Source organism: Pinus tabuliformis, chromosome 9 (assembly GCF_031772625.1).
Source record: "Pinus tabuliformis cultivar Carrire ecotype Pingquan chromosome 9, CPIR1, whole genome shotgun sequence".
Classification (NCBI taxonomy): domain Eukaryota; kingdom Viridiplantae; phylum Streptophyta; class Pinopsida; order Pinales; family Pinaceae; genus Pinus; species Pinus tabuliformis.
The window spans coordinates 752,852,517-752,870,404 of record NC_142307.1 but is presented as its reverse complement, the minus strand read 5'-3'; the positions used below and the strand labels follow the sequence as shown (position 1 = coordinate 752,870,404).

Here is a 17,888-nt window from a genome sequence, read left to right as displayed (position 1 = left end):
TTCTGTGTGCCATTGCCATGTATAGCTTCGATCTCAGCATCTTTGTGTTCATTACAAAGGAAGGGTGGTCTATAAACTGAGTGTTTGATTGATCTCCTTATTATTTCTCAAACCTCTATTTGCATAGAGAAATGAAAGCATTTTGGGTTTAACTGTAAAGGTAGCAGCCCTGAAGATGGCCCGATCGTTATTTTAGACTTGTAGGGTTTCTGATTGATTCTTGTATAACAGAAATAAACAGTTAGAATTTTTTATTATCGTTTCACCATTTCGTTGATTATTATGTGAGATTGCGCTTCAATATCTTTGGTAAGGTTCTTGAATTTCTGGTCATTATATACTATCTAGTTGAGGTTTTATACTTTTCTTATTTGAATTTAATTTTAAGCATTAGCTTGCTTAACAATCCATTATGGAATGTTTTTGCTGCTTTTATGTGAGGCTAGGGCACTCCTTTACATAGTTTGCTGCCTCCCATGCTTCTACTATAAAATTAGCAGAGCATTCAAAAATCAACGCAGCAAATAACAAGATCAGCCATTCATAATTTAGCTCCATGAACTATAACATGCATTGGCATTTCCCAGACATCCGTGCACAGGTTTTATATTCATCCACAGAAATAGCAGCAATGCAAGTTTGTATCTTAAATGATAATATTTTCATGTATGGGAACCTCCATTATAATAGAGTTGGCCTTCTCCTGTCTTCAACAAACTCTAATTTAAGTTTGTGATGAGGCAGACTCTAAACTAGCCCTCAAATGCCATGAAATAGGCCTCGGCCTACTCTCCTTCAGCTGTGGTTTGCTTCAGCTTCCAAGATTAGCCTTCTTGATGGACATATCTAGACTCAGCTCCTTCTAGAACAGACTTTCCTATCTGTAGCCATCCTTCAAGGCCTGTGGCTCTCCATGAGCAGAACTCAGCTCTCTAGGGCTCTTGTACTCCACACAAGAAGTTCTTCCTATCAGTCCAGATCACTCTCTCTCTCTCTCACACGTACATTATATATATATATATATATATATATATATATATATATATATATATATATATATATATATCTTGTACTCCACACAAGAAGTTCTTCCTATCAGTCCAGATCACTCTCTCTCTCTCTCACACGTAGATATATATATATATATATATATATATATATATAGATATATATATCTATATATATATATATATATATATATATATATATATATATATAATATATATATATATATATATATGTGCATATCTATGTATTTTTTATCAGGCTAGTTTTCCAGCTGGTTCTGGTCCAGTCCCAGTCTGAGCATTAGCCAGTTCCAATTCCGGTTCTGACCATCTTGGTCACAAGAGGCTTGTAAATGCCAAATACTGTATCGCGGAAGCAATAGAATCATATCAACTCCTGAATCCCTTCCACCAAGTCAACATGAACTATGATATATAGTTCCAAATTTCAAAAATGAATTCCAAAAGAATTTGCACTTAACATTGAAATGATAAAATCAAATGAAATGCAAATATCTCGCCCGACAATTGGAGACAGCAAACAATTGCTAAATGTAATCTCCAAAAGTTCTAGAATTTTGTCTATTAGAATCAATGACTCGAGCGAATGCTAATAGAAAACGGTGCATGGATCAAAACCTAGAACACAGATCAACCTGTGAATGATGTCTAAAACTGGAATGACCAAAATAATTGCATAACAGTTTCTGATTATGTCACTGCAAGCATTACAGCTCTTGACCATTGTCTAAGGTTGTATGGTGATATTCACATCCCCAATGGCAAGCATCTTACCAATGGTGTAACATTGTATGTAATTCTAGTGTTCTTCTATATCATTTAATATAAAGTTTGTTTGAGGCAAATACCCAGCTTCTTTCATCTGCCGAGCTAACTTTTGCAACATGGCATAGATCTCTTGTATTTGTGGGTGTGATCTATCTCCTACAGGAAAAACATGTACCCTGATCTTTACCTCAATCCAACTGTATCCAAGTTCCTTCTTTATACCTCTGTCTTTGATTGCTTTCCTCAACTTCGGCAGGCACCAAGTAAGGCTCCCCAAACAGTAACATTACGTTTAAATGAATTTTTTTTTATAAAATCATGTGCCTCATCCAAACAACCAATACGGCCAAGGAGATCAACCATACAGGCGTAATGCCCTGTTCTTGGTGGGATACACTGATCTCGAGTCATGGTATTGAAATAATGCCAACCTTCATTCACTAGACCTGAATGGCTGCAAGCAGTCAGAACAGCCAAGAAGGTTACATCGTGAGGCTTCAAGCCCGATTTCTTCGTTTCTTCAAAGAGTTGGAGAAACCACATCCGTTTTGCTCATTATCTTGTATACAAGAAGCGCATTGTCGAGGCTTCCACACACAATTGGAGACATCAAACAATTGCTAAATGCACTCTCCAAAAGTGCCAGCATTTTGTCTATTAGAATCAATGACTCGAGGGAATGCTAATAGAAAACGGTGCATGGATCAAAACCTAGAACACAGATCAACCTGTGAATGATGTCTAAAACTGGAATGACCAAAATAATTGCATAACAGTTTCTGATTATGTCACTGCAAGCATTACAGCTCTTGACCATTGTCTAAGGTTGTATGGTGATATTCACATCCCCAATGGCAAGCATCTTACCAATGGTGTAACATTGTATGTAATTCTAGTGTTCTTCTATATCATTTAATATAAAGTTTGTTTGAGGAAAATACCCAGCTTCTTTCATCTGCCTAGCTAACTTTTGCAACATGGCATAGATCTCTTGTATTTGTGGGTGTGATCTATCTCCTACAGGGAAAACGTGTACCCTAATCTTTACCTCAATCCAACTGCAGTGTTCTGCTGCAACTTTTCCTATCTCCATATTGCCATGGGCTTGGCAGGCACCAAGTAAGGCTCCCCAAACAGTAACATTAGGTTTAAATGGCATTTTTTTTATAAAATCATATGCCTCATCCAAACAACCAGCACGACCAAGGAGATCAACCATATAGGCGTAATGCCCTGTTCTTGGTGGGATACACTGATCTCGAGTCATGGTATTGAAATAATGCCAACCTTCATTCACTAGACCTGAATGGCTACAAGCAATCAGAACAGCCAAGAAGGTGACACCGTCAGGCTTCAAGCCCGATTCCTTCATTTCTTCAAAGAGTTGGAGAAACCACATCCCTTTCGCTCATTATCTTGTATACAAGGAGCACATTGTCGAGGCTTCCACACTTAGAATACATGTCAGTGAGGCCATTCCCTAAAACTAAATTCAACTTAAACCCATTTATAACCATATGGGCATGGATCTGCTTGCCTTGCTCTATGTCCCCTACGCTAGCACATGCCTTTAAGGTAGTACGAAATGTGACCTTGTTGGGCTTGATGCCAAACCAAGGCATTCTACAAAAGAGTTCCATGGCTTCCTTACAATTCCCTTGCTCCACATAACCTGCAATAATGGCAGTCCAGGACACTAAATCTCTAAGAGACATTTCATCAAATACTCGACGTGCATCCTTGATACATTTGCATTTTGCATACATGTCAACAAGAGCAGTCATGAGAACAACATTAAACCCAAACCCACTTTTGATAGTATAGGCATGGACTTGCTTCCCAAGTTCTAGTGCTACTAAGCTAGCACACACCTTGAGAACACTTCCAAGAGAAAACTCATCCGGTGTCATGTTTGTCTCTCCCATTTGCCCAAAAAGACTTATAACCTCCTCATCCATGCCACGACGAGAGTATTCTGCAAGCAGAACATTCCATGAGACGGAATTTCGTTTGGGCATTTTGTCAAACACTTGGCGTGCATCCTCCAGATTGCCAGACTTCGCATAAAAAATGATAAGTTTTGTGCTCAGAAAAACGTCTGGTTCAAATGCATCTTGGATCATGCGAGCATGCAATCCCTTTCCCTCTGCAACCTTTTTCTCATAAATGCAGTCCTGCAATAGGCAACAATAGTTATAGGAATCTGTCCAACTCCCTCTTTGATTACCAGTAGACAAAACATTCAAAGTTTCATTCATTGGCAGTTCTTCAAGCAGTGTGTTATCATATTCCTGAATGCCACTTTCATCATGGCCACCTCCCAGTTCTTTGCTAAAAAATTTCAATGTCTTGGGTTGTAATTTAAAGCCATTATTGTCAGTTGTGCTTGCAGAGGGATTACTTTGCTGATGCAGTAGCTTAGCGAAATAAGTCATTTTCTTTTGTCTTAAATGCCAGCATAAGAAAGAGAAACAATATACCTGTAACAATTTGGTGTGGCTTGCTCCATTGCATCAAAAGCTTCCAACCAGTGTCAAATTTGATGGTACTACTGAAATTACATAGCTTTTAGTTTGTTTGATTTTCTTTTCCAAGTTATGTGACATTGCATTTACTTGCATAATTAGCAAAAACAAGGGCATTGGGTTGATATAGATTGATCAATGGATTTACAGTGGCTGATCCTAACGTACAGCAGGGACTGCAGGTTCTTTTTTTATCTTGGCAGTCATATTTTGAACTTCATCCCAAAGGTGCACACAATCACTTCGTGTTCTGTATTCATTTTCATTTTTCAACTTTCTATTATGATTCTGTGGTTGTAATTGCATTGCATCAATGGATTTACGTTCTTCTTTATCTTGGCAGTCATATTTTGAACTTCAGTATCAAACCTGTGCAGTGGATGCTACCTGACATAAGCAGTCTCCGCAACTTAGCAGACATTTGCAGTCCCAAAGGTGCACACAATCACTTCGTTTTCTATAATCATTTTCATTGTTCAACTTGTTATTATGATTCTCTGGTTCTAACTGCATTGCATCAGTAAACATAATATTGCATCGAACACTTAGTCGTCATCATGTCTTCTATGTCTGATAAACACAAGTTGCAATTAGTATTGCAAAAGCATCACTTATTTCGTGTGGACAATTTCTCATATCTAATTGGAGACTGTTTATTCGACTTGCTATTATGATTCGGTGGTTGTAATTGCATTGCATCAATGGATTTACGTTCTTCTTTATCTTGGCAGTCATATTTTGAACTTCAGTATCAAACCTGTGCAGTGAATGCTACCTGACATAAGCAGTCTCCGCAGCTTAGCAGACATTTGCAGTCCCAAAGGTGCACACAATCACTTCATGTTCTATAATCATTTTCATCGTTCAACTTGTTATTATGATTCTCTGGTTGTAACTGCATTGCATCAGTAAACACAATATTGCATCGAACACTTAGTCGTCATCATGTCTTCTATGTCTGATAAACACAAGTTACAATTAGTATTGCAAAAGCATCACTTATTTCGTGTGGACAATTTCTCATATCTAATTGGAGACTGTTTATTCGATAGTTTAGAACTTTTGCTAGATTTCCGATACACATCAGTGGAGCTAAGGAAAGGAACAATAGAATATTTTAGAGACTGTCTCAAAAAACAAGATAGTGAGGCAATTTTGTCTTATGAACATGAACTGCATGAAGCCTCACTTAAAGAAATGCATAACATTAGCAACCGTGAAGTCTATTTAGAAAAAATGGCTAGATCTGCCTCAAACAATATACCCCTAGCATCTAGAGGTCTATGGGGAGATATTTTCTGCATCCATTGGCTGTCAAACTGGTTGAAAATTCCAATTAGGGTTTGGTCCAAAACAAAGATGCGAGTGTATTTGCACTTCAATTCAGGTATTACAACAAATACGCGTGACATACTGTTCCATGACGAGGACCCTTTGAATGGGCACTTCGAGCCTTTGGTTCATAGGTAGCCTACAATTGGTTGTACCTTCCAACAACAAGCCAATACCTCAAAGAAAAATATCGAACCACAACCTGAGACAAAATGTCAATCAATCGAAGCTAAATTACACCCACCTTGTCACTTAAACAAGCATGTGCTTAAGGACATTGCTCAGAAAAATCGGAAAAGGAAAAACATAGGCATTCAATATAACAGAAGTACAATGGAACAACAAGTAGTTCTAGACAACACAGAAGATGTTTGTGACACACCTATGTCTGATAAACACAAGTTGCAATTGGTATTGCAAAAGCATCACTTATTTCGTGTAGACAATTTCTCATATCTAATTGGAGACTGTTTATTCGATAGTTTAGAACTTTTGCTAGATTTCCGATACACATCAGTGGAGCTAAGGAAAGGAACAATAGAATATTTTAGAAACTGTCTCAAAAAACAAGATAGTGAGGCAATTTGGTCTTATGAACATGAACTGCATGAAGCCTCACTTAAAGAAATGCATAACATTAGCAACCGTGAAATATATTTAGACAAAATGGTTAAATCTGCCTCAAACAATATACCCCCAGCATCTAGAGGTCTATGGGGAGATATTTTCTGCATCCATTGGCTGTCAAACTAGTTGAAAATTCCAATTAGGGTTTGGTCCAAAACAAAGATGAGACTGTATTTGCACTTCAATTCAGGTATTACAACAAATACTCGTGACATACTGTTCCATGACGATGATCCTTTGAATGGGCACTTCGAGCCTTTGGTTCATAGGAAACCTACAATTGGTTGTACCTTCCAACAACAAGCCGATACCTCAAAGAACAATATTGAACCACAACCTGAGACAAAATCTCAATCAATTGAAGCTAAATTAAAACCACCTTGTCACTTAAACAAGCATGTGCTTAAGGACATTGCTTAGAAAATTCCGAAAAGGCAAAACATAGGCATTCAATATAACAGAAGTACAATGGAACAACAAGTAATTCTAAACAACACAGAAGATATTTGTGACACACCGCACACAAAATATGTTAGTGACACACGGAGGTTCCGATCACTTAGAAACTTGAAAGAACATATTAGAAGCAACAGACAAACAGAAATTGTAACTTCTTTTCGATTAGACAAACAATCAAAAAGTCTATCTTTGCGTTTGCTTAAAGGCATCATTCGGAAAAGATTGAAAACACAGAAAATAAGACTTGCCTTCAACACAACAATAATGAAACAAGAAATAGTCATAGAAAACATGGACTACAGCCCATCTGCAAGAAGATCAACGGATCTATTAGCGCAATCAACGAACCAAGTAAAATTTGAGACAATAAGATTTCGATCACTTAGAAACTTGAAAAAACATATTAGAAACAATGCACAAACAGGAATTGTAATCCCTTGTTCATTAGGCAAAGAGACAAAAAGCTTATCTTTGCATTTTCTTAAAGGCATTATCCAGACAAAATCAAAAACGCAGAAAATAAGACTTGCATTCAACACAGCAACAATGAAACAAGAAATAGTCATAGAAAACATGGACTACAATCGATTTGCAACAACATCAAAGGATCATTCAGCACAATCAAAGAAATCAGGAAAATCCAACCTATCGATTCAATCAAGATCAATGAACAAATTACCAAAATTATCAGAGTTTGATCAAATATATCAAAGACAAGTAAGTGACGCACCTATTTTCAATTGTTCATCATGTGAAACAACTTTTTTCAAAAGAGACATCTGCTTTGTGAAACAAGAATGTCAAGCAAAACAAAATAAGATTAGGAAACTATCAACTAGTTTCGAGAATGTTAAATCTCGTGTTGAAAATTGCTACATTTGTAAACATTGCAAAAAAGAAATTGAACATGAAACAATTGCTAAATATGCAGTTCCTGAACAGATAAGAAGAAACAATGGCACTAGAACACTGACAGAACTCACTCAACTAGAAGAAAGACTAGTCGCATTAAGATTGCCCTTCTTGCAAATAAAAGAAATGGGCCATCGACATAAGAAGTCGCAATTGGGCTTAACTGGAGGAGTCATCAATGTCCCCACTAACATTTCCAGAATCCAATCTGCATTGCCTCGAACTATAAAAGACACTGACACGGTTGCCGTTGTTCTCAAAAAGAGTTTAAGATTCAAAAGTGCTTATGCATTTGGTCGAGTTCGAGTTCACAAAGTGATGAAAGCATTAAAACAATTATGCAAAAGGATGTTTTACAAGCTCGAGAACGCTACCATAAATGACAATTGGAAAGAGGAATTCCTACAAAACCAAGAGGCATATGAAAGTTCAAGTGACGCTGAAGATAGCGAACACGATAACCAAGACAACGATGAACCAACGACAAAAACATTGGCCCATGGATTCATTGATGCACACACCGTCCATGACCTTGTAAATAAACAAATTAACATTGCACCTGCTACCGGATACATGCCATTAGGAATCTTCAAAGATAAGTACTCAGAAGAAATGAGTTTCCCATCGCTTTTCTATGGCAACAAACGCCCAGCTGACATCTCCAAAAACTTTACATATCAAAAGATTTGCCACTGGGAAGTGCTGCATAAAAGCCACGATTTTGCTTATCATACTACAAACCTGTTCTATAAAGAAATTCACATTATCATAAATCAGGTGTTGAATACAATGTGGATTAGAATTAGAAAAGGGCAGTTGAAAGGTAGAAAACTAGTTGAAAAAGACGTTAAGTCAAAACCAAACCTAGATCGTATTTTAAATTCTGACATTGGGTACATGGACCTAAAAACAATTCGTACCTCACCTGACTACCACCAGAAAATACGGAACAAACTCTATACAATGATACGACAACTAGGGCCGCCCACTTTCTTTGTTTCCTTTAGCAGTGCGGAGCATCTTTGGGATCCTTTAATGCATGCATTGAGACACATAAAACAAAACACTAGAAGACCAAATACAGGTGAACTTGATGAAAATGAACCTAGCTCATTAATAAGAAACGACCCTATTACTTGTGTACGTTACTATAGATCTAGGAGGGATGCATTACATCAATTGATATCTTATGATCACAAGTATTATGGAGAGCTCACTGACCACTTCTATGTAAATGAATTCCAAAACCGGGCTAGTGAACATGAACATGGCTTACTATGGATAAAATCTGCACCAATCTACGGTCAAAATACAAATATTGAAGTCGAAGAATTCGTTGACAATTACTTGTCAACTAATTCACTGTTACTTGCAAGTGAACTTAGAGTTCTACAACACCATTGTCACACAAAAAGTTGTAGGAAGCGTGCAAATTCTAATTGTAGATTTAATTTCCCAATACCACCAATGAAAGTAACAAAAATACTTGAGCCTCTTGAATTCGATAGTGATAAAACAAAAGCACATGCAAAGCTAATCTTCGAAGCAATAAACAACACAAGATACAGTGAGAATGATACATTTGATAGCTTTTTAGCCAACCTTGGACTAGTACACAATGAATACATACATGTTATCCAATGTACACTAAATCGAACAACACTCTTATTGCAAAGGAACCTAGTTGACACCTGGACAAACAACTTCGCAAAACATATTCCAGGAATTTGGATTGCAAACGCTGATTCCCAATTTGTACTTGATTCATATGCAGCTGCAATGTATTGCAGTTCTTATATGACAAAAGAAGATAAAACACTCACAAGAACATTTAAAAACATACGCGACAATCATGTGAAAACAAAATCTGATATCCTAGATACCATTAGTTCTTTAGGGAAAGCTTTGGTCAACTTGCAAGAAATGTTTGCACAACAAGCAGTGCATATTGTGTTATCGCTCCCACTAAACTCTAGTTCATGGAAATGTGTATTTATTAACACATCTCCTGTCGATGATCGTGCATTTGTTCTTAAAAGACAAAAAGACCTGCAGAAGGAAGCAGATGACTCAGAAGACATAATGTGCCCATCAATTACTGACTACTATGCTCTCCGACCTACCGCTATTGAACATGTATGCTTAGCAGAATTTGCATCTAGCTATACAAAGAAAGGACAAGAACGCAGAAAATCAAGTAGACCATGTGTCATTCAATCTGTTAGATATAACAAATACAAGGACATTGAAAATCACTGTAGAGAGCAATTAATGTTATACTATCCTTATCAAGGAAGTGAAACTGCAATTAAGCAACATCACACAAGTTGGCAAGCTGCATATGTTGCGGTCGAAGAAATAGTCAAGCAAAATGAACAGAAGTTCAAATTTTCTACAACAACTACATGGGGTGACATAGATGATGCAATGCACACAGTAGAAACAGAAACTGGAGAAATATTTGACATAGATAGTTTGAAATCAAATGAAACGGAAACTATAACATTTAACAAATCGATAGATGACAAATATGAAAACTACGACTTCCAAAATGACTTGGGACATTTGAAAGATAGCAAGAAGTTTGCTCTACCATCTACAAGGCCATATGAAATCGTGAAACAACCACGTATACTTGAAGACGTAGAGTACTATGAATTAATTCAACAATTAAACACAGAACAAACAAGCATAGTTATTGATGTTATAACAAGGAAATTGTACAGACCAGATGAGCTAATCTACCTGTTATCAACAGGAGGTGCGAGAACAGGCAAGACACACACAGCCAAGGCAATCTTCCAATCCTTAGTACGCATACACAATGTGGCATTGCCTTATAACCCATCAGAACTAATAGGAATAATCGTTTCATACACGAGCAAAGCTGCCTTCAATGTTGGTGGTGTGACATTGCATTCTCCATTCTATTTGCCCTTTAACAAAGCAGATTGCCCCTCACTAAACAATGAAAAATTGGACACATTATCAAAGCATTTCCAACAATTGTGTGTACTCCTCATAGATGAGGCATCGCTCGTTGGTGCAAAAACACTATATCAAATTGATAAGCGCCTGCGACAAATCTTACACACACCAACTTCATACTTTGGTAATGTTGACACGATATTCTCCGACGATCGTTACCAGGCAAACCCAGTCAGAGACTCCCTGATCTTTGAAAACCCAAAAATCAACAAAAACACAATTCCATATGACTTATGGCCAGAGAAAATAAAATGTTATCAACTGCACACAACCATGCGCCAAAAAGACCCATTGTTCATTGATGTACTAAATAGGATGAGATTAAACATGCAAACAGATGAAGATATTGCTTATGTAAACAATAACTGCTATAGGATCCCACCTTCAAGCCCAGTTTTCCCACACATTTTCTATCGCAACAAAGATGTCCATATTCACAATGTGAAAATGCTTTCCCTAACAAAGGGGGAACAAATAATGCTCGTTGCAATTGACAACTACGAGCTTCCTGGGTCGAGTTATTTTGCTTTTGATAAAACAATCACACTGCCATCAACAATTACAGTTAAACAGAACATGTTAGTTGAACTATATGCAGGAAATTACAATACAAACGATGGATTAGTTAATGGTGCTGAAGGGATTTTCAAATCCTATTCATCTAATAACAACAGGCCTGACATTGTCTGGATAGAATTTTCAGACCCAGAAATTGGGAAACAACAAAGAATCAACTTCAAACAACTATACGACATAAATATATTGCCAAATTGGACACCAATCTTTCGAATTGCAAAATCGCTAGCAATGTCTTGTAACAAATTACAAATTACAATTCGAAAACAATTTCCAATCCAATTAGCCTGTGCGCGGACAATACACCGAACACAAGGGTTGACATTGGATCAACTTGCATTTGACCCAACTGGTGTCACAAAACATGGTCTAGTCTACACTGCATTATCACGTGTTTGAACTATTGACTCACTATACTTGATTAACAAATTGACACAACAAAACTTCCATGTCAAAAACAAAATAATCAATGAGATGGCACGACTAGAAACAATTGGTGCATGGAAACTAGAATTCGCAAAGAAGAAACCTGTTAACAAGGATGTTTTATCGATTGCAAGCCTGAACACACGTAGTCTACGTGCACATCTTAGTGACATGATTCATCACAATGACTTAATGGACAACATGATTCTATGTTTTCAAGAAACTCATTTGTACACTCCACCAGTAGTCAAAGAATTCTTACCATTCAATTTTGCGGCTGCACATTCTACACATGGAGTTCTTACTTGCATAAACAAAAAAATACCTATTAGAGCAACAAAGACATTTTGCAAGAACAAAACAAAGCTTACCCTAATTGACATGTACTTCCAACGACCAATTTTTTTAATGAACATTTATGCATCACCATTTGAACAAGTATCCACGATAATGCAAATAATTCAGGAAGCAAAATCGCAAACTACATGTACTGACTGTGTTTTTTTAGTTGTTGGTGATTTCAACATTGACATACAACAAGAAACAGCTCGTAGAAAACTCTTTGTACAATTTATGGAAATGGAAAACTTACATGAAATAACAAGCAAACTATCTCCGCACCGAAACACAGTAATAGACCATATCTGGACAACTTTGCCTATGAAACAATGTGAAATAAATGTAACATGGGCTTATTGGTCTGATCACAGCATATTCTATGCGCTATTACAGCTCTAACGACCCTTGGAACAAATCAATTTTAGCGTGTAGCAAAATCAAAGTAACATTGATACACAAGTTTCTCTACAATTTGCTAAACTTCATATTCAAGCAAAATTCATATTTCCCTGTTCAAACAAATGTTGTGTTATCCAAGCAATATCAATCTCCAATGGCCATACTAAAAGTCTATTTCTTGTAGCTCACTTGCAACACTCTGTTCAAACAAATGCTATGTTATCCAAGCAATATCAATCTCCAATGGCCATACTAAAAGTCTATTTCTTGTAGCTCCCTTGCAACACTCTGCGTTAACTGATCTAGGTATGTAACGACACATAGAATAACGTTATGCACAGATTTATTATTACATGGAACACATTTTGCTTGTAGACCTAATAGAGTACATATTTATTATTACATGGAACACATTTTGCTTGTAGACCTAATAGCTTGTACTCGTGTTGTACAGATAACTAATAAGAAAACACAGCACGAAGAAGTAACTCCTCCAGAGCCTTGCTGCCTCTCAGATCAGAGACTGATAAACAGATAATTAATATGAAAAGCCAACACGAAGAAGTACTTGATCCAGAGACATGCTCCCTCTCAGAGACTTATGACGTCTCAGAAACTGCTAAAAAGTAACTAAAAAACCTTCAAATCTATTCTTACAAGTTTTGTAGTACAAACATAATGTTAATTCAGATTCTTCAATATTGTTCTACAGGCAGAAACAGGAAAGTACATCAAGTTTTGTAGTACAAACATAATGTTAATTCAGATTCTTTAATATTGTTCTACAGGCAGAAACAGGAAAGTACATCTGAGATAGCAGCTAAGCATCAACTATGCAGAACAATCACAATACAGGAGTTGAAAGGGCTGAAAATGGGAACAACTTTTCACGGCCAGATTCTAGTAATATACAAAACACTGGTCGACGAAGTCCACGGAATTGAATTGTTACGTGCTGACCTAGTGGACAGCAGAGGGAATATGACAATCACGCTAAATGTGCCACACAGCCTGATTGCTGCTACTGAAGCGAAACTTGTAGTGGGCCAGGCAATCTGTATTACAGATTTCAAGGTCTCTCCCAAGACAGTTTACGACCATGGAGACTGTCCGTGCATACTTGTTTTGCATGGGAAGAGCATCTTGGAAGCAATTTCACCTATCTGTACGGAATACAGATTTGTTCCCACGACGACTATTAACCAGCTCACCAGCACAACAGCTGTGTTTGCAATCGGCACAGCAGCCGGCCTTGTAACAGCTGCGAAAGAAATAGCTGGTCAATATGTCCTAACTATCGAGGACGGCCCAGCTCAAAAAGACAAAGCCACGGTATATACAAATTCAACCATTTATTCTTTTTAACATTTAAATCATCTATACATTTTAAGTAACCATTTACTTAAAAGCAATTACATTTAACACTAGTACATTTTGCAACGCAGGTGCATCTTTTTAGTGCATTTCAACCAATTTTCAAATCCATCCAACAACAAATTTCGAAACAAGAAGCACCAATGATGCTGTTTCGAGATCTTGCCCGAGGCAAAGAACATGGGTCATTACGCACTTGCAGATCCACATTCATTACAGTCGTCACTTCACACAGGGTACTTGCAGACTTGAGAAAACTACCTTCCTCAACAACAAAGGTTCTTTCATACTCCACAAAATATATATTATAAATATTTATTTCCTGTTCTCCTAAATTACGCTCGTTCATTTAACATCCTCTTAGCATTTTTATTACAATATCTAACGTTAGGCTTGTACTGAAACATGGACCAGGTTAAAGGAATGCTGACTATAGCAAACATACATGCAGAACCCTTTGTTATAATCTGTAACAATTGCTCTCTGCCCGCCGATACATTTGGAACAGTTATCATGGACCAACTTAATTGTTCCACATGCAAACAACTAACCACATATTGACGCAGTTTGCAATTGAATTGCATTATCCAAACAGAGGCAAATGTTCAATACAAGTGCATCCTAAAGGACAATTTGTTGCTCGAACTTTGTCCATCCTTAACAGGACTGACGTATGAAAAATATCTCGAAGACGTTGCCGACGTTACATACAGTTTACGAGATTTCCATGTAAACAACAACTTTCTGTTGGATAGTTCGGATGTCATTGTCCATACAGATTGACATATTTTACCCTCTGTAGGATTTGACTTTCTCTGGTCTACGAGTTCATATCTGGTGGAAGCTTGGAATACCATCTTCATGGTATTGTTATATCTGTCTTTATTATTATTTGAACATAAGAACTCTTCTTCTGGGCATTTTAGTTTCTGTTGGGCTGAAAATAAACAACTCTGATGAGTGTTTTGATGGTTCGGATTACCATCTTCATGCTACTGTTATACCTGTAGTTATTCTTCCTTTGGGCATTTATTTTCTGTTGGAATGAAAAGAAAGAAAGCTCCTTATTGTTTAACGGCATGAGTTTGTCATGCCATTTTCGTATACTGGTGAGAATGCAGAATATGGTGTTCTGGAAATAGAAATACGTTCAAATCTCTCTACATCGGTCTGGGTATGCTGAGTGGGTTCCTCTGTATATGCGTCTAGATTTTGTGTATGTTTTGTTCGACTGTCCAGTTCATCTTCCACATTCTTTGTTCCTACTTGGTGGATGCCATGCTTGTTTCTTCTCCTCGGCAAAGAATATTAGAGAACAAAAGTCTTTTATGTAACTGAGTGTTGGTGGGCGTGTTTCTACCTTTGAAAAATGGATTGGGGAGTTGTAAAGCCTCTTTTTGTTGAGGAAGACAAGGTTTTTTTGGAAGTGGAGAAAAAAATTACAGGATCTAGAACATGAGCTAAGTGATGCTTCTTAGTAGGTAAGCAAGGAGAATTTATTCTTTTTTGTGTTTCTATTGTACATGTATGCATAAGGTTGTTCTCAACACTCCGATTCTTGTTAACTGGAAATTGAAACCAGTCTACATCGGTCTGGGTATGGACTTGTGGGTTCCTCTGTATATGCGTCTAGATTTTGTGTATGTTCTGTTCGACTGTCCAGTTCATCTTCCACATTCTTTGTTGCTACTTGGTGGATGCCATGCTGGTTTCTTCTCCTCGGCAAAGAAGATTAAAGAACAAAAGTCTTTTATGCAACTGAGTGTTGGTGGGCATGTTTCTGCCTCTGAAAAAATGTTCTCTCAGAATTATACTTCTCTAATTCTTCATGCTGTTTTGAATCTGGTTCTTGGAAATGTGCCTAGGACATGCTTTTTGTTTCTTGCTTGTGAATAAAATGTGTCCAGGGCACAATTCCGTGTCTAAGTTCTGGTGGCTTGGCTTCTGCTAATATGATAGCCTCAGATCAATATAGCGCAGCTTGCTTGCTTCTTCTACTCGGGTGTTTAACTTCCTTGGATGGTTAAATACCTTCAATGTAATGGATGCTATAATGAGTTTGTAAGTCAAGGTTTTGAGTTTTCCAAACTGATGGTGATCACTACAATTTCAGGTGGATCTAGGACAAGTCCAACATTTGTCCTTCTTCCTAGTCAGTGCTCCTACTTTAACTTGCTACTTTGGATTACTGGATAGTCTGCCTAACTCTGTCTCCACTAATCTGTTCCTTATACAACGATGGTTGTCATTTTAATATATTTTCTCTCCATAAAGCTATACATTAAACAGGTTATATAACAATAAGATTCTTTGACTTATATGCCTTCCCGAACAGATAGGCCTTCCTGAACATGCCTATTCACTTCATAGGTTTTGAATCAGTAGCAGTAGTGGTGGTTAATCAATTGTAGCTTCTAATATGATCAATATGAAAAAAATCCTTCTCAAGTTAGCCTTCTCAGTTTTGATATTTCAAAACGGATGGTCAAATATATTTATATGTATAAGCTATTGATCATCCATTCTCTCAAATGCAATTTCAGAAAAATGATTACTGCGCTAGCACAGGCTCATCAAAACCCGGGTCTGGCATGCATCACACCTTGATCCCCACCCAATCTGTAACATGCTCTTCACTTCTGTCAGTGCATTAATTTTCCTTATTAGCTGATCGATACATAGATTGCCTTTGTGTTGTACATAATTTGATGTTCTAATTTATATCTGCATGCCTGAAAAGCACAAAAGGTCATTCCGGCCTTGAGAAGCAGCATGTAAAGCAATTAATTCTCTTTGTATTACTACACTTTCCTCTTAATTGACAATTGAGTGAATAATTTCAGTAAGGAACTGCAAATTTTCAATTATTTTAATAACATGTGAATTTGAATCTTACACAAAACTCTCTTGTTTTTCTTTGCAGTGAAACTGTCCCCTCACTATCCCACTGGCTCTTGCAAATCCAAGCTATAAAGAATGATTCAATTCGATTTCTTTCTGCCACATCTTCAAGGAACAGAACTCTCAAGTGGACCTCCTATCTAGGAGGGGGATCTCCTTGCTCTTTGGACTGATTAGATGTCAATGCATTGATCAGGGATCAGTCATCTCTCTATAGTTCATTTTGTTCTAGGTAAAAATAGAGATTGATCTGATCCTGCAACTGGAAAATGTTGTTGTAACTATTGGCAACTCAATGAAAATGAAGCAGGCTACTAATATTTTGGACTCTTGTATCAGTTGAATTGACTTAATATCCACTTGAAACATTTTTTTTACTACTGTTTGATCTGAATGACTATGCTGACTGCTTTTTATCAAATACCACCATATTGGCTTAAACATACATTCCTATTAATTTAGATACTAGCGAATCACCTGGCACTTTTTGATACTAAACCAGATTGTTGGTTCACTGGACATTGTGGGATCAGTGAAAACTCCGCCAACAAAGATTTCTGATGAATTCAGGCGACCTGTTAAAGTATGGTCCTCTATCTTACCATAACTAATTAACAACCTTAATTACTCATATCTATGTATCTATGCTTACAGCTATCCAACATTCAATATTGTTGCATGTGATACACCCATTGCAAGATTTGAATTTAAATTGCTTTCCAATATACCACCTCCCTTCAATGCCGTTTAGCTGAGTGAATAAACATGACCAGGCGTATTTACCAGGTTATTGAGCTATTAATACACGGGATAATATATGTTATATGTTTATGGTTGGATACTGTTTCGATTCAACAGTGCCCATATATTGCTTTAATTTCTTTAATATAGGTTCAATAGACTTGGAAGTATTGCTCCAATTTATTTATGGCTCAATAGACTTGGAACTATTGAAATATTGCTTGCCAATAAACATGAGCTGAAGTTGCAACTGTCTCTCCACATGGATTCAACCCTATCCTCTACTTAACGTATGATGCACACGATCTTCTTTACAGTTTGTCAGGTATGAATTAAAGGCCTAATTGACTGATTCACTTCTCATTCCGTTGAAAGAAGCTATTGCCATTTCATTTATAGAAGCTAAGGAAACGTTTAAAAAGTTGTGAAATAGACCTCTGGCCATTAAAACATACATGTTTCAGGTTGCAACAACGTCTTATTTTGCCTACTG

The 17,888-nt window shown here is 37.0% G+C and overlaps 1 protein-coding gene across 1 annotated transcript; it reads right to left on the bottom strand.

Annotated features, from left to right (window-relative positions):
* Positions 1-3,172: 3,172 nt before the first annotated feature.
* On the bottom strand, positions 3,173-4,231 carry LOC149150884 (putative pentatricopeptide repeat-containing protein At3g13770, mitochondrial). Its single transcript, XM_089442976.1, has one exon. It carries the CDS (start codon positions 4,229-4,231, stop codon positions 3,173-3,175), a length of 1,059 nt encoding a protein of 352 aa, XP_089299102.1.
* Positions 4,232-17,888: the final 13,657 nt, after the last annotated feature.

Coding starts and splice junctions, on each gene's coding strand:
- LOC149150884 (XM_089442976.1), bottom strand. CDS start 4,231: ATGACTTATTTCGCTAAGCTACTGCATCAGCAAAGTAATCCCTCTGCA.